The 25234-nt window shown below is 41.9% G+C and overlaps 1 protein-coding gene across 11 annotated transcripts; it reads left to right on the forward strand.

Moving 5' to 3' along the window:
• Positions 1-32: 32 nt before the first annotated feature.
• Positions 33-23122, forward strand: GTF2H1 (general transcription factor IIH subunit 1). Of its 11 annotated transcripts, none has more exons than XM_041481071.1 (15): positions 33-155; positions 3899-4067; positions 5815-6007; positions 8392-8554; positions 10232-10325; positions 10853-11002; positions 11910-11989; positions 13279-13409; positions 14443-14530; positions 15789-15877; positions 16379-16496; positions 17251-17341; positions 18744-18859; positions 19744-19836; positions 20409-23122. In XM_041481071.1, the coding sequence occupies exons 2-15, from the start codon at positions 3914-3916 to the stop codon at positions 20493-20495; spliced, it is 1647 nt and encodes a 548-aa protein (XP_041337005.1). In that variant the 5' UTR covers positions 33-155; positions 3899-3913; the 3' UTR covers positions 20496-23122. The 11 variants fall into 11 exon arrangements, 9 of the variants coding, with proteins under 9 accessions (XP_041337005.1, XP_041337004.1, XP_041337010.1 ...); XR_005956271.1 differs by lacking the exons at positions 33-155; positions 19744-19836 and adding exons at positions 839-977; positions 17440-17548 and having other exon boundaries at positions 20409-20544; XR_005956270.1 differs by lacking the exons at positions 33-155; positions 20409-23122 and adding exons at positions 839-977; positions 17440-17548.
• Positions 23123-25234: the final 2112 nt, after the last annotated feature.

The raw sequence follows: 25234 nt of genomic DNA on the forward strand, positions 1-25234 counted from the left end.
CTCCCCTGTCACGTGGTGCGGGCCCCACCCCCGGCGCCCCGCGGCCCGTTCCGGTCACGTGCCCGCCCCGCCCGCCCCATGGCCCCGGCGGCGGCCGCGGCCCGACCCCCGTAGCGCCGCCCGCACTCGGAGCAGCTCCCGGCGCAGCCCGCACGGTAAGAACCGCCGGCGCGGGGCGCGGGGGAACGGCGGCGCGGGGCAGGCCGCGGGGCCCGATCCGCCTCACGGCCGCGCTGCCCCGACGATCCGTCCCCGGGGGCGGCGGGACCGCGTCGCGTTGGTGCCGCGGCGGCCTTTGGCCTTCCGCGCTTCCTTCCTGCCCGGCGGGCGTGTGACGGTGGCCGGGCCGGAGCTGCGGTGAGGGAAGGGACGAAGGGGGCGGCGGCACCGCCGATCTGCGCTCCCCGGGGGGTGGCGGGGAGACGGCAGCGCTGCGCCGGCGGCACCGCTGCCGGGGGCACCGGGCTTCGCCCCGGCGCGGGCGGCAGACAAAGAGGTGCCGGGGCAGCGCCTTCCCCGCCGGGACCGTGCGGGTGTCCTCGGGCCCGTCTCGTGGCAGGGTGACATCCCTCCCGGAGCGTGGGTGATGCGGATCGGGGGAAGGCCGGGCTGGCCCCGCAGGACCGTGCATCCCCCGCGACGTGCCCGGGACGAGCGGCACTGCTGCCGCTTCTCCATCCCGCTGACAGATCGCTGCCACCCCGCGGGGCGCTGCTCGGCCCGCTCCCGGAGCTGGCAGCGTCCCTGTGCCGCTGCGGGTCAGACTGGGCCATTGGCACAGATATTCCATGATTCTGCTGTTGCCTGCGGGGAGCGGAAGCCCAGCAGCAGAAAGGCCTGCATTGATCTGTCAGAGCTTGCCTGCCAGCCCGTGCCCACCCTGGCCAAGTCAGGAATATTAAAGCCTGCAAACATTTCCTTTATTTCTGCTCAGAGTTCGACATAACCATATGGAAAGAGACTGGAGTGAAGTGCTGGTAATGGAGAATGTTCAGAACAGGTGTTGTAAAAAACAGAAATGAGAGGTACTGTATCTTAAGATAAGACTGGTTAGGAAGATTCCCTACAATGGAGGAAAGATAGCTGTTGGAATTTGATGATATTTCCAGAAGCTGTTTGCTCCCGCAGAGCTGGGAGGGGAGGGCTTGTAGGTGGGTAAGCACACAGAGCAATTCTTTTGGACTATGCCAACACTGAAGCAGGCTGATAGACCTTGCCTATTGTAAACTGCAGCCGAAATTGACATCCCCAAGACAGGCCTGATGACAAGTTGTACCTCATTGTTAGGGCTTCAGGTTGATCCAAGTGCTTTTAAAACTGTTGATCAAGCTCTGTTGCTAGGGATTTTAAAACCAATTGTCTGACCTTCCTATTCTGCAAGATACTTGAACCAGCCGCTGAAGAACACTAATGCTGTAGCAGGTTAAAATTATCACTTAAAGCCACAAAATAGCAGCATTTCTCTGTGTGCATGTGGCAGTTCTTGCCCTGCACAGCAGCAGTGTCATCATCCATAGTACTGATTCCTGGGAGATTCAGATGTTAAATGTAGAGGTTATGCGATTTGGGCAGGCACAAGTACATCATTGATGGCTCTCTGCTGCATAGTAAGTCTTACATGCCCAAAAAAAAAAAAAAAAAAGCTGAGCTGTGTGCTGTGTGTGCCTTGCTTAGCAAGGATGTAGCCTTCCCTGTAGGAGACAGGGAATGAAATCTTGAAGTAAGATTCCTATTTTAGAATTTTTCCCGTACTTCTTGTAACACGAAGCCATTTTGTTTCCATTAGTGACAGACTGTAACCTTCCTAAATCCCTATTATTAATAGGTTTTTTTATTCTTTCTGAGGTACTGTTCAAAAGACAGCTCAGGGTTTTCTCCATTTTGGGTAATGCTTACTGTGCTTGTGAGTTGTATCATCCCACTGCCACTGTAAATTACTGCAGGAAAAAGGAAGTACAGCAGTGACAGAAAGAACAGCATGAGCCATGTGCTCACCCTCCCAGAAGGTGGAATGAGCCACTTGCGGGATAATTGTGCTCTCACTGCAGGGTACTAGAAGGGATCTAAAGGAGAAGTTGGTAGCTGCTGATTCTTTGCTTCTGTAGTTGAAAGACTGGGTGTAGGTAGGTGAAATGGTGTGGCAGAAAAGCAGAGCAGCTGGCATCAGAATGAGCCTGACTGTGGAAATGCTTTCCTTTTAATCTTGCTGTTCTGTACAGGTTGAATTCCTTTGTGTTCTGTGGCTTTGCCTCCATTGCATTGGATAATAATGACCTTAAAGGACTATAAAGTAACAACGGGAGAAAAATATCAAATCCCTAGTCTTGCATGGTGAGGTTTCCAGTTTCTGAGAGTCTGTGGCCAGCTGCCTTTTTCCAGTAAGGATAAGGTGCCTGTGAGACTGCAGACCCGCAACAGGAAACTACATAAAATGGTTGTGTGAATAGCACTGAATGGGAATAATGCTGCTGGGAGACTGTAATGGATTATGCTAGGGAACAGTCCTGAAATCATGCCATGCAGTTTTCTTTGAGGAAGAAGTATTACCAAGGATGCTCTGAATGTGGCACAGCGTGTTCTAGTGACTGCTGCAGTGGTGCTGATGTGAAACCCCACATTCAGCTCAGCATGACTGAACTCTTTAGCAAAGCCTTGGATGGCTGGAATGGTGAAGGAGCACAGTGTAAGTGCAGAGCCCTTTTGCCATTTCATCTTTCCATCTAGTGTGTTACTTAACTCATTGCACAGGAGCTTGTAAGACTTCTGAAGAGAATGCTGTGCTACTGTCCAAATTGTCAGAATAAAATGTCTTATCTTGCTGCTGGTTGGTGTTTTGTTATTTTGTTAGGTTTTTTTAAGAAAAAAAAAGAAGTATGTGAATTTAAATGCTTAGAACTACCATTTTTTGATACCTACTAGTAGTGCGATAGCAGATACAGGTTACAATCTGAACTTCGGCATGCATCCCAGCAAATATTACAAGCATTCTGAAGCACATGCAACATCCACGTTAGCATTGGAAAAACATTATTTTGCATATCAGTAGTAAAGTTTGTGATACACAAAATACAGCAACTGGACATGCTAAGAATTTTCAGTAAAGATGTACATTTTTGATAAGTGTACCAACAGTAAGTTTGACAGAGTGCAATACTCACCATATCCTTTATGTCTTGAAAAATTTACGGCTGTAGGGTGAACCTGGAGAGAGGCATGATAGTTACTGCTGGGGAGAACAATGCAGCAAGTATCCAAAGTCTTGTTGGTTTGAGACTGCTGACAGAATTATCATTGTGCTGTAGTACATGTAACATTAGTTCCTCAGACTTTGGAGGAGAGGGACTGGCCAGCTGCAGTCAAGTGTACAAAACATTGTTCAAGCCTTGGGCAAAACCCACCACAATAAGAACACCTGAGTCTTACTGGGCCACCTTATCTTTAGCACAATGAACTGAAAATCCATGATTTTTCACATACCTTGTATCCTCCTCTTTTCTGAAATGACTTAGCATCTGCCATTCCCACTTGAAGAAGGGAATTGCTGCCAGTGCCAGGGAAGATTTGGAATTTGTCATTGCTTAGCTTCAGTATTCTTCTGAACTAGACAAACCAGTAAAAGGAAAATTTAGTTACCAGTTTAAATGTAAGATATGTGGGTCTTTTAGTGGAGCAAAAGCAGTATCAGCAATATCATGAGATTAATTTTTTAGGTAGGTAGGAGTATTTTGTTTAAATAAATTTGCTGATTGTACTGAGAGAGGGGAGCACATTTATCTGAAATACTCCCAAAATGATATAGGCATGAACAAGTAAACGTGGGCCACAATACTTTAATATAGATAGGAGTAGTGAAAGAGTTACAGCACAGCTAATCAGCTCAACTCTATGTTTTTAACAGCTCATTGTAGCCACAATGGCCACTTCATCTGAAGAAGTGTTGCTGATAGTGAAGAAGGTGCGTCAGAAGAAGCAGGATGGGGCCCTGTACCTGATGGCTGAGCGCATTGCCTGGGCGCCCGAGGGCAAGGACCGCTTCACCGTCAGCCACATGTATGCAGACATCAAATGTGAGTGAGCCCGCAGCACTTCTGCCACGGGTGCTAAATCACACGAAGCTCACCTGCCGTGGAATGCTAGGTGTTGCTGCCTCAGGAAGGTTGCATGGGTCTGGAGCTCTGGCCAGGCTACTCTGTAGCAGCAGAGATCAGGACTGTGGTAAAGTATCACCAGCTTAAGGATGCTAGGACACAACTTCTGTAGTCTCCAGATGTCTAACTTAGATCTGCTGCATTTACTATTAACTTTGATAAACTTCTGCAATAAATTGAACAGAAAAATAATCTATGCCATATGCTTGTAGAGGGAAGGGTGGGAGGAGGATCAAGGAAGCATATAGGATTTTCAGTCTAACACAGAAACTATCTGGCATGTCATCTGTTAACAGTATCTAAAGCTGTTTCGATTTTCATATAAAATTAACTCAGTTTTATTTTCTTCCAACAGACCATAGCCTTAGAAGTGTCAGCTTCTGTAGTTTGGCCTAGCTGGTATCATTCTGAATTTGCTGTTGCAACAGCAGAGTACTTGCAAGTCAAAACTAAACAGTAGATGTCTATAGCATGCTGCCTTTCTGGCTCCAATTAGTGCTCATATTTCATGTGCTGTAATGCCAAAGAAGGAATAAAAAGTGAGTTGTGTGTGTCACTTGGTAATGGTTTAGTGATTATTGCTGTTTAAAGTGACATACAAGCACTGCAGCATGATCGAAAGTGTGTGATGAATCAGAACTAAGATGATATTTTCTTAAATATGGAAGTGATAAGTTTAAAAGCCCTGTTCACCTATAATAATCAACTTTGTGAAGGTTTTATTCAGCTATTAACTTACACTTAAGCACCTTGTATTTTAAATATGTACATATATAGGCACTGAAGTATTTTTAACTTAGATGAAAGATGTGCTTTTTGTCATCTGAAATAAAAAAAGTTGGGATGTTTTTGTAAATTTGCAATAGAGAAGGTGATTTAGTGTTGATATATGGTTCCTGTCTCCCACTTGCTTTAGTGAAAGGGCTGATATTAAAAGTTAGATTTGCAGTGCTTCACTAAAGTCACTATAGCACAGCAGTCCATAATATAGGTGTCCCTCTGGTTCCCTCTGGTTATGAGGATGGAAGCAGGAATTAGATTCTTCTTATGAGTCATGAGGGTGTAGTAGTACCTTGGAGGCATTGGTGATTAACTTGGGGAGCACTAGTGGCTAACTGCACTTAGCTCACCACTGGAAACTGGGATCCAGATGTGCTCCTACCCACCCTACGTCTGCTTTCCTGCCAGCTGGAAAAACAAAAGGGGGTGCCTTTCAGTGGATCACTTCCTTGGTTCAGCTTGCTGCACAAACACTAGCAATCAAACAAGTAATGCAGCAGGAAGAAGTGGAAAGGGGGAATGAGGTCACCTTTCAGCAGCAGCCTGGATTGCTTCCAGGTTAAAGTGTCCAGGTGATGACAGCCTCATTTGTAGCCGTTTTCTAATGGATGCTGTGGGGAATGCAAAGATGAATCAGGACTCCTGAGCAGGAGCTGAAGGATATTAAGCAACAGGCTGCTACTGTCTGTGTCTTGTATTTTAGAGTGAACAAGGTGCAGGGTTGAAACTAATTCAAGGGGAAGACTGACTGTTCCATTTTCACAGCTGCAATTCACACGCAGGATAATGGTATTTAATTGGATGATGAGAATAACTGCTTATAAGCAAATACTCTAGGGAAGACAGTTTCTTGTATAAGCTTACTGTCTGTCTCTCTGCAATCTAGGCCAGAAAATCAGTCCAGAAGGTAAAGCTAAAATTCAGCTGCAGCTGGTATTGCATGCAGGGGACACAACCAACTTCCACTTCTCCAATGAAAGCACAGCAGTGAAGGAGCGAGATGCGGTCAAGGATCTTCTTCAACAGCTCTTGCCCAAGTTCAAAAGGAAAGCTAATAAAGAGCTTGAGGAGAAGAACAGGTAAAGGGATAGCAGCATAAAAATCTGTTCATTTTCTTTTCTTCTGTTAGCTAACTATTGTGTATTTCTGTTAACAGTTGTTATTATTTCAACATCATGAGTGATACAGCATTTCTTTCCCTAGTAAAAATCTCCCTGCTTTCAATTTCAAGGTAGTTCCTTGAGACTTGCATAACTGTCAGATGTTGAGACTACACTTGTGTGCTTAGTGACACGTTCTTGAGGTGTAAAGGCAGCCAGTCTGGCTGCCACCCGTCTTTCTTATCCATAGCTATGAGAGGAGAGCACCCAACTGGCAGCCTGTCTCTTTACTCTTTTTAAATATATGTGTATTAGTTAGAAAAGCTGCTTGAAAGATTTTTTTTCCTTTTACAGAAATTTTGTGGAGCCTGGTGGGTTTTTTTTTCCTCCCCATAAAGCCTCATTTGCCCCTCAAATCTTTCCCGATGTTTTATAGACTACTAAATTGTTAGGTATTTTCATGCATCTCACTTGAGAGGCTGCAGTTTGTTATTTGGCATACAGGATGTTTATTCTAAGAAATTGTTTGAGAAGATGTTGAGGATCTAAGTCCTTTTCCCATATGGGCTCTTGAGATACATTTCCGTTCCTTTAAAATGTTTGTGTTAATCCAATCCCTGTGGCCACAGACTCTCTTCTCTGCATCTGCCCTGACAAGTTTCACTTCATTTTAGTTCTGCTGTGAATCCTGTGTCTATGGCTTCCATTTCCAAAGGCTCTTCTAGCTCTGAACACAGATTTTTCAAAACGTGAGAGCGTTGCCTCAAGAGACAGACTGGATGTTAACAAGGAGATTTCCCAGCAGAAGGGCAAGAGCCCTTGTGCTGGAGCTGTGACACAATCAGGATTAACTGGTTCCAGTACTGCAGCAACCACTAGGGTCTGCAGCAGTGCAGCCTGCATTGGCACTGTTCCCGTACTTGTTTCTTTATGCTATGTGCCTTTTTTCTGACAGTATTGGTGCCGAGAACACAGGCAGTCTTAGCTCTGAATCTTTGCCTCCTTAAATGGAGTTTACAGCATCACACCATGAAGTATCAGGAGCTTTTCTAGTTACAGAAAAGCCAGAATTCCTGCACCTACTCAGCCATAGTTTATTCTCTTAGAAGCCCAAGTCTGGTGATGGGGCTTCATTAGCTTAATTGCAACAGATAAGGCAGAAAAGATCCAGCCTGTTGTGGGAGGGTACTACATCCAGAGTCCCCATGGCACTTCCTTCAGTTTTTGATATGTGGGAGTTGAGTACATACCAAAATTCCAAGCTTTAATGAAATAACAAGAATAACAGACTGCTTTCAGCTGCACTAATTTGTAAGAATTGCCACTACTCCATACTTGCGACAGTAAGAAAAACTGGAGAAACCCTGCTGGTTACAACATAATAATCCTGTCACAAAGCTTTCACTTCCACCTCATCCTACTTTGTCCTTAGAGCAGCTAAATAAAGGCTTTCATTCTGTCCAGATTGCAGTTTATCCATGTTCATCCCTAGACCATGTATCCATAAGACTGGGTTTTTTTCACTGTTTGCAATTGATCAAGACTCTAAGGTACGTGCTAAAGGCTGGTGAGGTAATTGGCAGAACATGAACACACATGCATGCTTCCCTGAAAATAGCCCAGTGGGTTTCCAGTATCTTACACAGCTGTAAAAACAGCTGCTTAAGCATGAGTGAAGATTCAGGTGCAAAGTCTTTGCATTTTGGGTAGTGATACCTGATATGTGGATGATAACTTTTGTAAACATTGCTCCCTGGTGGAAGTAGTGACACGGAATGTGTCTCACACTTGTGCTATGTCTGATTAAGGGATGAAGATCCTACTGCTACCACAGAAACATAAATGAACAACCATTGGGGTAATGTGTTTTAAGGGATCTTATCCCATACATATTTTGTGATCTATACTCTTGCATTAGAATAGAGATCTGTAGCTACTGAATTTTAAGATCTTAAACCAAGAATTGGACAGTGCTGAAATCTCTTTTTTTTTTATCCCTCATCATACTTCTGTTATGGAACAGCAAGAATATTCTTTGTGCTTTTACAGTTCAGGAGATTCCACTTCTGGTCTGCAAAGACACAAAAGCACCACAGAATATTTTAGGACAAGACATGAATCCCACATTAACTTTTTCTTAGGCATTACTGTTTTCTAACTTTCGGTGTTAACATCCATTTCTTAAGTCTTTTCAGACAAGCAGTGCTATTGACATTGGTTGTTTACACAGTCTTGTTAAGAAATGCACAGCATTTTGAAAGAAAAGTTGGTTTCTGTTCCTTTTGTGAACTTGTATTAGTTGTGGAAATACTAGTGATTTATTCTGCAGTGTTTCAATTCTATTCAATACATTCTTTTACCAGAATGCTGCAAGAAGATCCCGTTTTGTTTCAGCTCTATAAAGACCTCGTTGTGAGCCAAGTAATCAGTGCTGAAGAATTCTGGGCCAACCGTTTAAGCCTGAATGCAGGGGATAATTCTGCAGCACCTAACAAGCAGGATGTCGGCATCTCTGCAGCATTCCTGGTACGTTGAACTTTTAACTTACAGGATTTTAGAGCAAACAAATTGGTGAGAGTTCTGCTCATGCACTTTATTACCATGTACATGAATGTTGTACTTTCCTAGTTCCTCAACATCTCTCTGCTATTCCAAGTGTAAAGGAGGGAAAAAAAAAGGTTTCCTGCTAATCTGGAACGTCAACATTTTGTCAGTTTAAGATGCCCAGTTTGAACTTTAAATTGCCGATAGGCAGATGGTGTTTGTACTGCTGCTCTGCCTTCTGTAAAATAGGAGTGATGTGAATATATGGTCACTAGATTAAAATGTATGAGCTCAATAAATTAAAGAGTGTATCTGTGACAGCACTGACATGCATAAATGAACCTTTCCACATAAGGGTTTTATTCCCTCATCAGTTTTTTAAACCAGTACATGCTTTCAGCTACTTGAAGAACAACTTGTGTATCTGGAAGCTCATTTTCTCTCTCTTTTTCTCTAACTTTCAGTTATTTTACCCATTTGTAGAACCTGTGCTTCAGTAAATTCAGTGCAATCTAAAAGTAATCTAGGTACAACATCAGATTGCTCACACAGAGACATGTTTCTGCTTCTGCTACAAAATTCACAAATGGGACTCTAGATGGAATCCCACTTCCACCTTTGTAATGACTGTGCACACAGTGGATTTGGGAGGGAAAGAGGAGGTAGGAATTGTTTTAATTTGGCTGCTATACAACCATTTGGGTTCCCCCCGGCCCCTTTGGAAATACCTGAATCAGTTGCCAAACAAATTTGATTGCTCTGATTTCCTGTCTCCCATTATTCTTACATCTTAATGTTAAAAAAAAAAGAGACCACAGTGAAAAGTAAATCCACCAAGCCTTCAAAACTGAAGTGTTCTTAAACCAACTGGTTATGTTTGTGTTCTCTGCATTTGTGAAAAAGGTATCTTACATATTTGTGTGTCCTAATTCAAGTTAAATGTGACTGGCTCTGCTCAGAATGCATGTTAGCCTAGGAAGAAGATGGTACAAAAGCCAGACTTGAGGTACACAGGAAAAGGAGGAAAAGGCAGCAGCCTGTGCAATCATGTACTTTTCCTGTTCCTGAAAACTGGACAGAGCACTTGCCTCCTCCAGAGCTTCCTAAAGAGATCACTGAGATCTAAATTCAAAGTTCTGACTAAGGCTAATCCTCAAGCTTTAAATTCAGTGTTACTTACCAGTTATACGAAGATGTTTTTAGTGTACAACTATATATACTTATACTATAAGGGAATAAGTCAAAAATCCTTTTTTGTCACTTCTCAGTAGCCACTGATCATTCACTAGGTGAATTGTTGAGTGAACAATAAAACATGAGGCATATACAGTATGCTTATTTTTACTTTGACACAAGGATAAGCATAAATTAATTAAGCATACCTTGTTTTCACCAATGAAGTGCGCTTTGCTTTCTAAAGCCTGCAGTCTGCTTGTTAAATCATCCCTTAAATGGCAAGTATAATAAAGTAATTCATGTTTGCTTGTTCATTCCACATTCTAAAATACCTACGTACAATCAAATACATTATGGATTATTAGAGGAAGAAGATTATTTTACCTGCAGCAGGCCTTGCTTGCAAGATGCCAGTTCTTTTCCTTCTCCAGTTAGAGAAAGCATCCAGACATGACTATTTTTTCCCCTGTGTGCTTTTCTCAGGCTGATGTACGGCCTCAGACAGACGGCTGCAATGGGCTGAGGTACAACTTGACTTCGGATATTATTGAATCCATATTTCGGACATACCCTGCAGGTAAGAGCAGTGTTTTACATAGCAAACACATCCACTTAAGATTGGTCTTTTTGCTATCTTACTGTAGAAAAACTAAAATGTTCATCTGAGATTTTATTAAATGAAAACGTTTTAACTTGTGTTGACTTTTTGTTTATTGAATTGTGAGTGAATGTTTCATTTCCATGACACTCTCCTACTCAGTGTTCCAGTTAATTGTTATTTTTCATTAAATTACCTTTGGGAGGAAAAATAACCTGTTTCCATCATTTCCCATCCACTGTAATGAACACTGGCACTGATTCATTTTGGCCCCTAGTGTGGGGGTAATTCAGGAGTGTTCAGGCCACTGTTACCTGTACTTTTCAAAGTTTTATAGGCACAAATGAGTGCCTGTTTACTCATGCTTAACTACTGCAGTCCCTTCCATTTAATGGGAGTGAATGGAGGCAGCCTGAAAGCAAGGAAGCCATCAAGGAAATGGTGATATAAAATACCATGTTAACATTTGTGAAACAGTTTGTAATTGTTCTGGGTTTTGTTCACAGTAAAAATGAAATATGCAGAGAATGTTCCACATAACATGACTGAGAGGGAATTCTGGACACGATTTTTTCAGTCTCATTATTTTCATCGGGACAGGCTCAATACAGGCTCAAAAGACCTCTTTGCAGAATGTGCCAAACTGGATGAGAAAGGTAAGCTGGTTGTCTCTGAAAACTACAGATGGTCATGGCAAGTTAGCTACAGCTTTGCCATTCTGAGCATGTTTCATAGTGAGAGCATTTCTTAGAACGAATTAGCCTTTGGAAAGTGGCAGCACTAGAAGCAAGCTTTACTACAAATTCCATAGCATGCCATCCTGGTAGATTGACAATGTGCCATCACTTACTATGGAATAATTCTGTGTATGCAATAGGTTTTGTTTTGTGGTATGTGCACAATTTACAACAGGTACAGCTTTTGTTATGGGTGGGGTTTTAGTAAATGAGATTCCTATTTAGTCCAGATTTTCCAGAGGAAAAAAAAAATCATCCTTGTTCTCTTGTCAGTCTTTTTAATCTGAAATTCTAAAATATTATCTGACTCAAGTTTTTTATGAACTTTTGAATAGGTTTGTGATGATACAGAAATGTGGAGAGCTGGGATCACTTACCACCATTCCATAATATGTATTGAAAGCCTTCTATTAGGAATGCAAAACCCTTCACAAGTCAAAGCTCTCACCAGATATAAAGTGTTGTACTAACCAGGCAGGGCAGCAGAACAGTGCCAAAATTAGAATAAATGCAATTTTGGCTTCCCAGTTCCCACTACTATAACTGCATCTCAATTTTTTTTTTTTTTAATCAGTGTTCAGTGATGTGTAGAAGTTGGTGAAAACTGGGCTAATTAGCAGGAAGATGTTCTGGAGTAACTTCCCACATTTATTGCTTATTTTAAATGGAACTTTAAAAAGGGTTTAAAGTTTTTGTCCCAGTGTTATTTGGGCCTGTGCAGAACCTCTGTCTTCTTTTAAAGATTAAATATAACCTAATGATCCCATAGTTGTGCTCTTTGTGTAGATACAATTTTTCATGATTTTTTAAAATTTGTTTCACACAGGGTTAAAAGCAATGGTGTCTCAAGGAGTGAAAAACCCTCTGATAGATTTAACAGCTTTGGAAGATAAAACATTAGATGAAGTAAGTATTTGGGGAAACAAAACAGAAAACAAAATAGAAATCCAAAAGAAAACCATACCTCTTCCTTAATGAAATTTAAGTGGATCTTTCTTTTAAAACCAGTACAGATGCTAATTCTAAAACAAATCCCTGACTAGGCAGTTGCAATGGTTGGGTACTCAACAATTGCTACTGTTGTGTGTGTGAAGGGAAATGGAGACTGTGCTCATGGACCTGTGTGGTCACATCTGCCTTAGTGTGCAGGGTGTAAATACAGGACTTCCCTTTAAAGAATGACTGTTTCATTTGGCTTTTTAGTCTAAAGTGAACTCTTTCATTTTTTCCTACATTTTAAAGTCTGTGACAATGTACAGAAGAGTAGCACAAACCAGGAGAAAGTCTTTGATTTGTTCTTACATTGAACTCTGCTACTTCATTCGGTCTAACTGAAGGACACTTTATACAGTGTTCTTTGTTTAGCTTCAAATACCTTTTTTGCTAAAATTACAACTAACTTGAATTATTACCTGCCTCCAAAAACAAGTTAAAACAATTTATATCAATGATGTACCATGATGTGAAGTAACTCAGAGATGTGCTTTTCTGCAATTGATGTAACTGAAACTGTTCAGTTGTAGTTAATAATGATGCTGCATTTTTAAGGTTTTTTGTGGTATTTTTTTTTTTTTCTGTGGGAGTTGTCCAAAGCTAGCAGCCTGAAACTGGACCATGAATTTAGGATAAGTGTGTTTGAAGTGCTCTGCAAACTGCCCTGATTTGCTTTTGAGGCTGATTGACAGCAAGCACGAAACTGCCCATGGGGTAAAGTGACAACTGGCAAGTGGGGAACTCTGCCAGCATTTTAAGGCTTGAAGTTTTTTGAATTTTCTAGTGGTATCACATCCTCCTGACAGGTATATTTTAGCCTGTAGGCTGCTGGTGTCCCACTAGATGTTAAAAAGCAGTCAGTAAAACAATTGCTGTCTTCCTTGCCATCAATGCCTGCTTTGCACAGGTGGTCCTTAATTTTTTTTTAAGCTAGTTCTGTTTTTACTTATATAATGGTCCATAAAATTACCTGTATAAGACTTATTACCTTCTCTCTGACACCTCTAAATTGCCAAGTGCTAGCAGAATAAAATAATCACTGGAGATTTTTCAAAGTACGTAAGGAGATGGTGGGGCAAAAGTAGGAAAACGATTCTCTGGATGATGGTGATGCAGAGGAGGTGGCTTCCTGACTCAAGGGAAAACAGAATTGTCCTGCTGCTCTGGGGGCCAAGAGGGAATTAATGTTGTTTTCTTTGTAGGGCTATGGTGTTGCTTCTGTGGCCTCTACATCAAATGCTTCAAAGTCTGCTAGAGAAAGCAGCAATGCTGCCATCATAAAACGCTTTAATCATCATAGTGCCATGGTCCTTGCAGCTGGCCTCAGGAAACAGTAAGTTTCAGTGTTGTGTAATAGATTTTTGCAGTAAATTTTAAGGAACTTCCAAAAAAAAAGCACATCTTCACTTATTCATACAACCTTTTCTTTTAATTTTTTATGAATGAATTATTTTCCTCTAAAAATGAAAATAGCTTTAGGTTTCATTTTACTTTATAGAAGTTTTTCAGAGCTGTTTGAAATTGTGACTGCTGTTTTTAACTGAGTTATTATATAAAGCAGATTAAAAAGAAAAGTATGGGTATGCCTTAGATGTCTAGCCCTGCTGAAGGCAGCAGAAGTAGTGGAGGTGAGGTCTGGTGCAGGCAGTTCCTATTTCCTGCCTTCCAGGAGCAGGTCTGCTGGGGCTTCCTGCAGTGTGGCATAGGTGGCTCAGATGAAAGACTCCTCAGGTGCAGTACCCTGACCAAAACCACCTGTCAGGTCATCTGTTCTACGACTGCTTTATGGACAACCAGCAAGGATTAATACTCTACCCAAATCCTACAGACCTTAACTGTGAGAGGTCATACTTAATACTTGCTTCTGTTTAGCTGGGCTCCCTCACAGTGTTCTTCTGTTTTGCACAAATTGAACCCTGCACCTTAAGCAATCTCTTCTGGGCAAAGTGTGTTTCTGTTTCTCAGTTCAGAAAGGCACAACAGGATAGGTCTCCTGGAACAGTTAGTTGTGCTGCAGGGCTCCCAGAGCTCTGCTAATACCTGGTTGCATAACTGTATATACAACGTGTCTCTAGTTTAGCCATGATTTTGCTGTGTCCCACATGCACTGTTGGCATGCTGCTATTTCTGAAGAGAGGGACCAGAACCTTTCCCTGCTGCTGAATTTCCCCTGTGACAAACAGGGTTAATGTGAGGAGTTGGTTCCTTCTGTCTACACCAACTGCTAGAAATTAATTCATAAGGGGAGAAAAGTATGTGAACATGCGTATGAAGTTTTTGAAACAGATGTATTTACTTTGTCTCTAGCTTGTATCTTAAGTTTCCTGTGAGGTGAATTCTTCTTAATGCTGTTTCTCTATTTTAAGAGAAGCACAAAATGACCATTACAGTGAGACCAGCAGTACGGATGGAAACTCCAGGGATTCAGATTTCTTTCAGCCACCACTGAAAAAGGTATAAAGTTAGCTGATGTGGTTCTAACTGAATGGAACTGGAAGCTCTGTCTCTCAAAAAATTGCTGAAAGTTCCTTACTTGGTTTATGACACATCTGAAGTAAAACTTTTTTAGCCTTGTTTAGAAGTACATAGAATAACAACCTGACAGCCTGTAAGAAGCCTTGTTACCTGTGTTAGTAAACACAAATAAGTCACATATTGAAGAATTGTGCTGTTTATCTCTTCAGTAGTGCCCAATGAAAGTAAAAAAAAATTCTAAGATACTTCAGATTAGACTCAGAAATCTGGTTCTTTCCATTTACTTCAGTCCTATTTTTGGCCCTCTTCCTCTTGTTTTTCTTTCAAATGCCTGAAAACTTCTAGAGAACATCCACCAGAAAAGGATATTGGTGTTCAAGCCCCAAGATTAACCTGTCAAGTGTGTTGCTTGTGGAGGGGATGATGAAACTGACACATGACAGCCTTCATCTTAGTCAGAAGCTGGAGTGAGGTTGAACTGAGTGTAGTGACACCTGGTGCAATGAAATACAGGGCAACAGCCTGGTCTAGACTAACCAGAGCAGCTCACAGAGTGGAAGAGAGTACTGTAATTGCTATAAAACGGAATTGAATACTCTTCCTGGAGCTGACAGCCTAAACAGATAGCATCAGAGAATCAAAACTTGGTTGTGTTGGGAGAAAACCTTGTAGAATACATGTGTTGGTAAATGTTGGGGTAGTCTTTGACTTTCCTCAAAAGCTGCAAGTTTTGCTGAGTAGAAAATTATATAGCAAGACTAGAAGTGTGATGAAAAGGAGAGTGAAAGAGTAGCAGGAGAATGGAGACTTCAGAAATAGTTTTCTAGTTGTACAAAGCCTGATATCACTGTGCTGTTAGCTCTCACTGCTAATACTCCAGAGCTCTGCTGTCACCAGATAGCTTGGGGTAATTACTGTGGTTTTAGTCTTAGACGCCTGTGCACCAGCTGTTAAATCATTAGTATTTCTGCTAATTGGGAACACATTTTGGAAGTGGCAGGGACTGCCTAATTTTAGCAGAATCTAGAGAAAAAGCAAAGGTGCCAAGTCCTCCAAATGGCCCATCCTGAACAACACTGGGCATCACTCCCTCTGGCGGGTAGGCACGAGTCATTCCATGGGTTTTCTTTTAGGTTTTAGTAACCTTTCAGCTCAAACTTGATGCACCAGAAGAAAGCACTGGATGTATGGACTTGCGCCTTCATTAGTAACATGTATCATTATTTGGTAATTTTAGGTAAAACTGCAGGAGGCCATTGAATACGAAGATTTATCAAAGAATAATAGCATTAAAACTATTGCACTAAACTTAAAGAAGTCTGATAGGTAAGTTAAAATAATGCACAGCTATTTCAGCAAAGCCAGTTTATCAGGGCCTTTATCACAGCCCACACAAGACCAGCTGATTTAGTCCCTACTGTGCCACACTCAGGTGTGTTACAACTGAGTTTAGAAACCTAATATGAGCTTTTGCATGAACCAGTTTCCCCTTAAATTTGTAGTTTTATTTCTCATAGTGGTTGGGGTAAGAAAGGACATCTGGAGATCATCTAGTCCAACACCCCTGCCAAATTCCATCTTACTTTTCAGAGGGTTAAGTCTCTCTAAGCCATCCTGGATGACCCTGACATGAAATTTCTGTGAAAGCCTAACAGAGCTCTGTTCACAGTTCAGCACATCATTGCAGCTTTCAGTGGAAAAATGTGTTACATATGAAAATATATGGAATTACAAGAAAAATCCAATCTCAGGCAAAAAAAGTGGAGTTGGGATAGTTTGGACTGCTCTCTGGCTAACACTTTTCCCTTCCCTTTTCTCACCTCACAGGTATTACCATGGTCCAACTCCAATTCAATCACAGCAATATGCAACCAGTCAGGATATAATTAATTCATTTCATAGTATTAGACAAGAAATGGAAGCATATGTACCCAAACTAACTCAGGTATGGAAGTATATTTTAAAAATGCCCCTCTTGATCTTAGCTTAGCATCTTGCTTTCTATAGTCTCATGTCTACTGAAGTTTCAATTTTTCATGGTAAACTTGAATTATCTCCAATTTCCATTAACTGATTTATTTTACAGGTTTAGGTGATATGTTTTGATCTGTTACGTTTAAAATCTACACTATAGGAAACTGAGTCATTGCTCAGTTATGTTCTTCTGTTCCTGCTTTCTTTTGAGGAAACGGTGAAGGTGTAAGGTGGTAAAGCAGGACAGTCATGCACAGGCCAGTGTATTCATCCACCCTGAGAAGCTTAGGAGGTTACAGTGAGCAGGTTTTTAATTGAACTGGTCTTTTGCTCCTAAATGCACTTAGGCTGTCAGTGTGCTGTGAGCTGCAGAGAAGCTCTGCTGGCACCTGGAGGGCAGCAGAGCCCTGTGGGAAATCTCCCCAGGCAGCATCTGAACTTATCTGTTTTAAACCTAGTTTGGCCCTAAGTAACGCGGCCACAATTCTGCTACACTTCTGCATTGTAATACTCTGCCTTATTTCAGAGTAAGTGCACAGCCTGTTCAAGGTCTAGGCGGAGAAAAGATTATAATTAATTGGAGAGTTTTCACTGCAAACAAGCTATAGCACATAATTCTGGAAAAGAGCAGAACCTGAACTTCCATGTATGTGTTCTACTAATCTTATTTTTAAAATAATGTATAAGAAAAAGTGACCTGAAATATTTGTTCCCTTTCTCTCCAGGTTCTTTCAAGTGGTGATGCTGCCAGCACTATTGCAGTCCTGTCACCTGGAGGAGCACTTATGCAGGGTGGAACCCAGCAAGCCATAAACCGTAAGGATTTGGGATGTCTAATGCTTCAATCATATCCTGATGCATTGCACAGCACTAGCTGGCTTGCTGTTTCATCTCTCCCTCAAAATATGTTACAGTGATAAAGGAAAGTATGGAAATGTGTAGCAGGAGTAGTACTGTGTTACAGCAACAAAAGAAAAGCACCAGCTCCACCATGGGGGTGGTAATGGCTACACCAGTGCTGAGGCAAGTGAACAAGACAATATTTTACACAAGTAGTGAAGGAAACACCTGAGAGAGACCAAATTGTCTCACAGATGTGGGGTTTTACTTGTTCAGCATTGTTTTTTTTTTCCCTGGATTGTAGAATACAACATATTCTGTGAAAACTCTTAAAGAAGCAAAGCCTAGATAATCATCTGAAACTAGGCTTTTTGAAGCCTGCATTTAAGGTTCACAGCTTGCTGTGAAAAAAAGACAACTTCCTTGTAGGCTGCAAGGGCAAATCAGACAGCCTCTCCTTCTCACACCTCCATTCAACCACCCCTTTTTCCCTATTGTTATATTGCTGCCTGTTTCAGTTCCTGTCTCTTTAGTCTCACAGCAGATGAATCCCTGTTCTCAGGATTTATTACAGTTTTCCAGTTTATCTTGTGTTGCTTGGTCTGAAAAGCAGCAGAAAATAATTCAGACAGCTGAAAAACCAAGTATGAGTTCTTTATGGTACTGAAATAAAAGCAATCAGCAAGCAGTGGTGATGCTTTCTTACCCATCCTGATTGACATATTGGGTGCTACACTTCACTTCTTTGAGCCTGACCACCACTTCTTTTTTTAACAGCCTCATCCTAAAATTTGATATTCACTGTTCAGTTCACTGTGCTCATCCTCAGTGACTACTTGTACTTTTTGTTTGGGGTTTTAGAGCTGTGGCTCTTTCCTTGTTCTTGAACCCTGTCACCCTTTATTCTTTAAGAATGCCTGGGACACAGTTCTTTTTTCCTGTCTGGATTTTTCATCTTCCACATGCTGTAACCATACTGCCAACATAAGACAGAGGGAGAAATTTGAAGTATCCACCACAGAGTTCTTAACACTGTGCTGTTAGGACAACCCAGCAGCAGCACTGCCACACTGTTAGAACAATACAAATATGTTGCTTCTAATCCTGGATTAGGTTTGGTGTCCATTCTTTGCCTGACATGGATCTTCCTAAATAATACATAAGCTTCCAAGTATAGAGCCATAAATAGCAGCTGACCTGATCTAACAGCTGCTGATAGTCTTGATCTAATTGCTGTGAGGCACCTCAGTATCCCCTGCCAGCCAGTCACTGTGTGACTGTAGTGGAAGTGCACATCACTGAGCTCCTTCGTTAGCCCTAGTTCTCATTTTTATAGGATTGTTTGAGTGATGTAAAGGACCCCTTTTTCCTGTTGCAGAGATGGTGCCAAATGACATTCAGTCTGAACTAAAACACTTGTATGTGGCAGTAGGGGAACTGCTACGACACTTCTGGTCCTGCTTTCCTGTTAACACGCCATTCCTAGAAGAAAAGGTAAGGCAGAGCTTCCTCTTATGGCCCCTGGTTATGATGTGGTTTGAATGACCATGGTTTATAATGGCTGTCATTACTGAAGTGTAGAACTAATACACATGCCTCAAATTTGTACAGTACTTACTCATCCCTAGAACTGAAAGTCACCAAGTAACATGAAACCTTATTTTCCTCAGCAGTTCTGCTGGTACTACTACTTAAAATCATCCTTGTCCCTGCCTACCTGTTAGCTCCCTTCAGGAGCAGTAGCTGTTAGCCAGTTTCAAACAGAATGGGCAGCTCAGTTGCAGCTGCAGGGGTCTCATTCCACTTTAAAATACAAAAACTAAAGCCTCCCTTCCCCAGCTCCAAGAAATAACCTCCACAGTGACAGCACAACCAAGTTCCCCTTATTCTATCCACTGCAAAAATCACTGTCATAGCTTCAGAACACACATTGCTTTTGAGAACTAAGTTGCCTTCAAGGACAGATGTTTTGTCTACAGCCAGGTCTATGATTGTAACTATTTTTGTATTACTTTGACCTCACATGGATAACAAAGATTAAAATTTACATTCAGATACATTTGCATGTCTGCTGCAAAATGTGGACTGAAAACCCAGTCTTTGCTTGAAACAGAAAGTATTTTGTGAATATCTTGTATCTCTTTATAGTGTTTATTAAGGAGGTAATCACAGTGGCACACTGCACTTATCTCAAAAATACAGAGAAGTGTTAGAGACTGATATTGGAATAACTTTCCTTCCTCAAACTACACAAAGTTGAAGTAGCCCCCAGAATTAGTTATAAGGTGTTTTGTTGGAGAACAGTTTGTTAAAGGAAATGAAACTTCTGTCTTTCTGTAATTCTTCAGTATTGTAATATTGGTTTCTGTCTCTCTCAGGTTGTGAAAATGAGGAGCAACTTGGAAAGATTTCAGGTTACAAAACTCTGCCCATTCCAAGAAAAGATTCGGAGACAATATTTAAGCACAAACGTAAGGGGAATGTACTGTTTAATTATGTGGGTGCACATTAATAATTTCATTCTTAACTATGAGAGAATGATAGCTTTGTTCCTTCTTATCCTAGGGCACTTTAATTTTTTTGTTGACTGGGAAATGGGCAGAGGGAAATGGGGTGCACAGTTAAGCTGTCGTCTCTCCCTGTCCAATTTGCTGAGGGATGCCAGCAACCGACAAGAACTGTAACCTGAAATTACAGGAGTGATAGAACAGAAAGGGGAAGTCACATTTCATTTTTCACTTCCACCATGAAGCAGAACTTGAACAACTTCAGAACTCTTCCCCCCATGTCAGATTTGAAGCAGTCACAGACTAAATACCAGAACAGAGAGCACAATGAGGTGTCACTTCCCCCTTACCTTTCAGCTCAGCAGCTCTCTGCACTGCTCCCTCTATGGATATTTTGCAAGAGAGCCTCAAAGTTCTTTCTCTGATTTTAGCAAGATTACTGGTAGTGAATAAAAGGAAGAATGCACCTGAAAGGAAGGGGAGGGGATCTGTTTTCCAGCAGCTGGGACACTGTTTTCTCCCTTTTCCTGTTTCAGTTGGTAAGTCATATAGAAGAGATGCTGCAGACAGCCTACAATAAGTTCCACACGTGGCAGTCCCGGCGCATGCTGAAGAAGACGTGAGGGCACATCCTGTACAGTCTGAGAGCAAAGCCTGCAATAGGGTAGGACTACAGCCTAGGTATGTGCAGATCTTAGAGTTGTTGCAGGAAGACCTGCAAGCTGTGGACTTCTGGAAACGATGCTAACTGAACTTGCACATTTTTGAAAAAGAACTGAGATTAAACTTGAAAACTGGGGAGAAAAACAAGGAAGAACCAAAACGGAAGAGCTGAGGCGCAAATATATTTAAAAGACACTGTTTACTGCAGTTACTCAGGAACTGCTTTTGATTTGCATAAAAAGCTGCTTTCAGAAATAAAAAATTTAAAGAGGGTGTATTAATAAAATTTGTTTTTCTGTCTAATTTTTTTGAAGAAGTGTATGGCACAGGGTAGATCTCAAAAGTTTTTCTTCACTGGATTCTGACATTTTCTTGAATTCTGTTTGTACTTCCTGCAACAGTTTAACAATGATGTTTTAAAACATAGCTGAGACTGTTTTTGCTTCAAACATCTGGGAGAGTGTAGCTGTCAGAAGACAAGCTCCTGCCATATATTTCCCCACCAATTGGAAGCAAGAGACATTGCACTGAAAGCTGTTCATGGTCTGGGGTCCCTAAAGGTACACAGGGGCAAGCTTTTGCCTGAAGTCTTCAATTTTTATGCAAAAAATTTTCAGCCATCAGTTTTGCATGTTTCCTTTTGAGTGCAAGTGTGTGCTACTGCAATCTTTTTTTTTTTAATGGTGGCATTTGTTCTGAGGAGAGAATGCATTTTTAAAAATGAAGTTAAATAAAGTTTCTTACAAAAGAAGTCATTTATTTTCACTTCTTAGGCATTTTTTATTTCTTCTCCTAAATCTGTTTTCCTTCACCCTTCCCTTTTGACTATTATACTGTTTTTGGCGAATTGATAATCATTGCAAAGAGAAAAATGTGTTATTTACAGTGTCCATAGGTATTGGGAATCTGTGCCATACTTTGTTCTAAATAGAATCAGTTCACAGTTTCAGACCAACTTGTCTTGTATTAAATGTGATTTAAATGCAAAGTAACCCACTTTTCTAGAATATATGCAGTTTAATGACAACCTTGTATTTTTTTGTCACTTTGACTGGACAACAGCCCAATATGGGCTGCTGAACTTTTTTTTTTACTTCAGATTAAATGTGACTGTTAAAGATGCATCTACTACAAAGACAAATCAGACTGACAATATGTATTCAAAGCAAGCACAGCAATGTTTAGTACAGCAGAAGAAATTCCCCAAACCTGCATGACGGCTTAATACTACATTTTGGTATGATGCTAAAACATGGTAGAATGATGTTGGGTGGATAATTATTGAAAATTCCTACAGCAGAAAAGATGTGTTGGTGTAGCCAAGTGGGTGCTTGTTCTGTGCTGCTGCTCTGTTTATGCAAGAGGGTTTTTTTCTTTAACTGGTGCATGGAAGTCAGCAGCTTCTTTGACCCCTTTCTTTCAGATTTCTGTATTATGCTATAATATTTTGGTAAAAGCTGTGTTTCAGTTAAGCATCACTGTCTGCACCAAAGTCCTGTTCAGAACTGAGTGCATATTGTTCAGCCTCCTTCCCTGTGTGCTGCTGCAGATCCGTGCATGATCCCTGCTCTGCGCCATCCGGGTGGTTCTGCTACAGGAAATGACTGGGCTCAACCACAGATGCCCATTGGTCTTGACAGGGTGAAAATGTCACTGGGAATAAACAGATGTACTACAGCATTTGGGGGATGAGGTGCACATCTTGTCAAGAGTTACCTCTTGTGAGAGCTAAACTTGCTCTAAAATTTAGGCTTAGGGTGTGGCTTTATGAAGCCGAATCCCCTTCTAAGTGCAGGCAGCTCCCAGCAAAAAAAAGGGTAGTTTTGTTCTCCCCCAATCCGAAGCATTTGGTCTAGCAATTCTGGGGCCAAATTCCAGCTGTTCCTTGAAAGCTAGCACACCTTTCATCATATCAGAGGGCTAGGGTCAAGAATACAGGTGTGATTTACATTCTAACTGTGCCTGAAGCTATGGACAACACATTTAAATATTAGACTGCACTGAGACTTCATTTAAATCCTAGGAGAATTTTGAATATGGAACTAATTCACCTTTAATTGGAATGTATTTAATGTTCCTGAAAAGATTGGGCAAAATTGTTAACATGGTGAAAAAGTGTCAGTGCATCACAAGAACATTTTACTCCAAGGACTGATGTTTATAACCATTTTGGGGATGGTATTGCAATAGCTTTAAGTTATTACAATGATATCAGGCTATCAAAATGTACCTTAATGACCAGAACTAGGGGGAGAAGGACTGATACTAAATTCAACAGTTTTGCCTAGACTGTACAGGCAAGGCTGCTATGCACTTCATATGGCTTTTTCAGGTATTGTGGCAATAAGGCACAGGCCCCTCCTCAAGTAAAGGGAGGTAAATGAAATATTCTTTCTACATTGTGTTCCCCTTTTCTGTAGCATGGTCCAAAACACAGATTCATTCCTTAAATTTTGAAACTGAATCATCATGCATTATATTACTATTGGAATCTTTATACTGACTTGTATTTTTAATGAGAATTCATAAAACTTGTATCATTGGCATTGATCTAAGATTTGTAGAATAAACCCTACTGAATTCTGAAGTGAAGTCTTCTCTAATGCTTAGGCTGTGTTTTCTGATTGAATTAAATCCCTAACAGGCTCTGTTGAGGTCTAAATTGAGAGAACTGTGTGTAACTCAATTAGCTGTCCAGTGGTGCTGATAGGTCAGCAGCAAAAGGGTTACAGTATAATTATTGTCAAATTGTTTCATTTTCAGGACTTGAAAACTTCAGCTGCTGCACAAGGACTCTACACCATTACTAGTGCTACTGTCCCTCTGTTCCCTACCATACAAAGCCACTTTAAGTCTCCAGGGATTAGTACCCTGCTTGTTCCATATATTGATGCAGCAGCTGTTGGTTCAGGAGAGCTGCACAGGAGCTTGGTCAGTCAGTCTAATCCGGGGTTTGCCAGTAATGGAGAAAGGATAATGCAGATACCAGCCCATGCATTTCAGCAGATGAAGATATTCAGATGCACCACAAAAAAGGCTGGGCTAATTCTCTCACAAAAGCTCTCCCCAGCCAGGGACAGGAGGTGACAGCCTTCCACTGCAGCCACCCTACAAGCAGCTTCTTACATGCTCAGAGGGTAGCTCTCAAGGCTGTCATCTGCAGCTTCCTAACGTGGCAAAGATCTCACCAAGGCCCTGTTGTGCCTTCCCAGATGGATGAGTTTCTCCACCACTCTGCTTAAGATGCTTCTTTTAAAGCTACAACTATTTTCCCTTACTTTTGTTCTAAGTACATCCTTACACCTTCTAGGAGGTGATATCAGCTAGAAAGGTTTCCTTATCCTTACCCATACTCCTATGAAACAGCTGCTTTATCCAGAAAATCACTTGAATAAACAGAGAAGGTAACAATGAGAAAGCTTAAGATCCAGTTTTCCATTATCCATCCTGTTTCCCTTTCTTAATGGAAGAGCCTGTCCAAGCACCCCAGTGGCTTAGGAGCCTTTGTTCAAAGAGTTTCAGTGTGAGCCATGATATTCTCTACTTGTTTCCGTGCTCTCTGTTGCCCTGCAGCAAAGCACTGGAACTCAGTGCAAATGGGACACAGCAAATTTTTGAATAGCAGTCAGACATCACTGGTGGTCTAACACTGATCCTCAATACACCCAGTGACATGTATTCCTACGGCAGAGCTCAAATGCCTGGGGAGCCACGAAATTACCTAACCCAATCTCATACATGCTTTTCAGGCTACTGCATTTCCTCTCAGCACATCATCTCCCCAAAAGATAACCAAACCCTTGTCTGTCTGCTGACAGCAAGGGAGTTGGTTACCATCCTAGATGGAAAGTGCTCTGTGGGGGCTCTTTTGGAGTGGAAGGGACCAGACCAGAGGTGCAAGATGCAGCCAGCACAGCTGACCTGGCTGAAGGAATCAGAGGCCACAGACCAGAGCCAGCCATGCCCTGGGCACTCCTGTGCCCAGCCCTGGGCAGTGAGCACCCCACAGACCCCTGGTACCCTCAGTGAGGGAGCGCTGTACACTTGCACCTTGCTCCTCCCAGCCCACACTGTGCCAGTTCTCCTTTGTGCTGCTCTCCAGGCAGCTTTGGGCTCGCAGCCGGGTGGCAGAGTGCCACCACAGTGATGGGAAAAGTGCCTTCAGGAATGCAGCTGGGGCTCCTAGCTGCCATTTGCACATGCTCTCAGCTGCTGTGTTTTCCCCCACGAACATTTCCATCCCCTCCAAAACCTGACAACCCTCTGGTCTTCCTCTCCGCATAAAAGTCCACATACCCTTCATTGTGGAAAAGCCAAACTACTGCAGTAGTTCAGGTGTCAGTATATCCCCAAGGAAAAAAAATGTCCTGGACTAAAACCCTGTCCTCCATGCATGCTAAGATCCTGTTGCTTTATTATCTCACAGCCCTCACAAACCAAAAGCTAAGTCTGAGTCTGCTGAAGGCAGCTTTCCCCCAAATACTCACAAACCTGGACACAGTTTTGTTCTCTAGAGCATCACCTTCCACACAGCCCCATTCCATCCCCTTCCACTTTAAGTCCGCTCACAGGCACATGCTGACAAACCATCACTTTATTAGAATTCCTGCACCCAGCAGAAGCAGCCTCAAGCACTGCTGACATCCCCACTTCCCTGCACCACCCTCCTCAAGCGAGCTCCTGCCCTGTGTGCTCACCC

Source organism: Pyrgilauda ruficollis, unplaced genomic scaffold (assembly GCF_017590135.1).
Source record: "Pyrgilauda ruficollis isolate IOZ18807 unplaced genomic scaffold, ASM1759013v1 scaffold55, whole genome shotgun sequence".
NCBI lineage: Eukaryota > Metazoa > Chordata > Aves > Passeriformes > Passeridae > Pyrgilauda > Pyrgilauda ruficollis.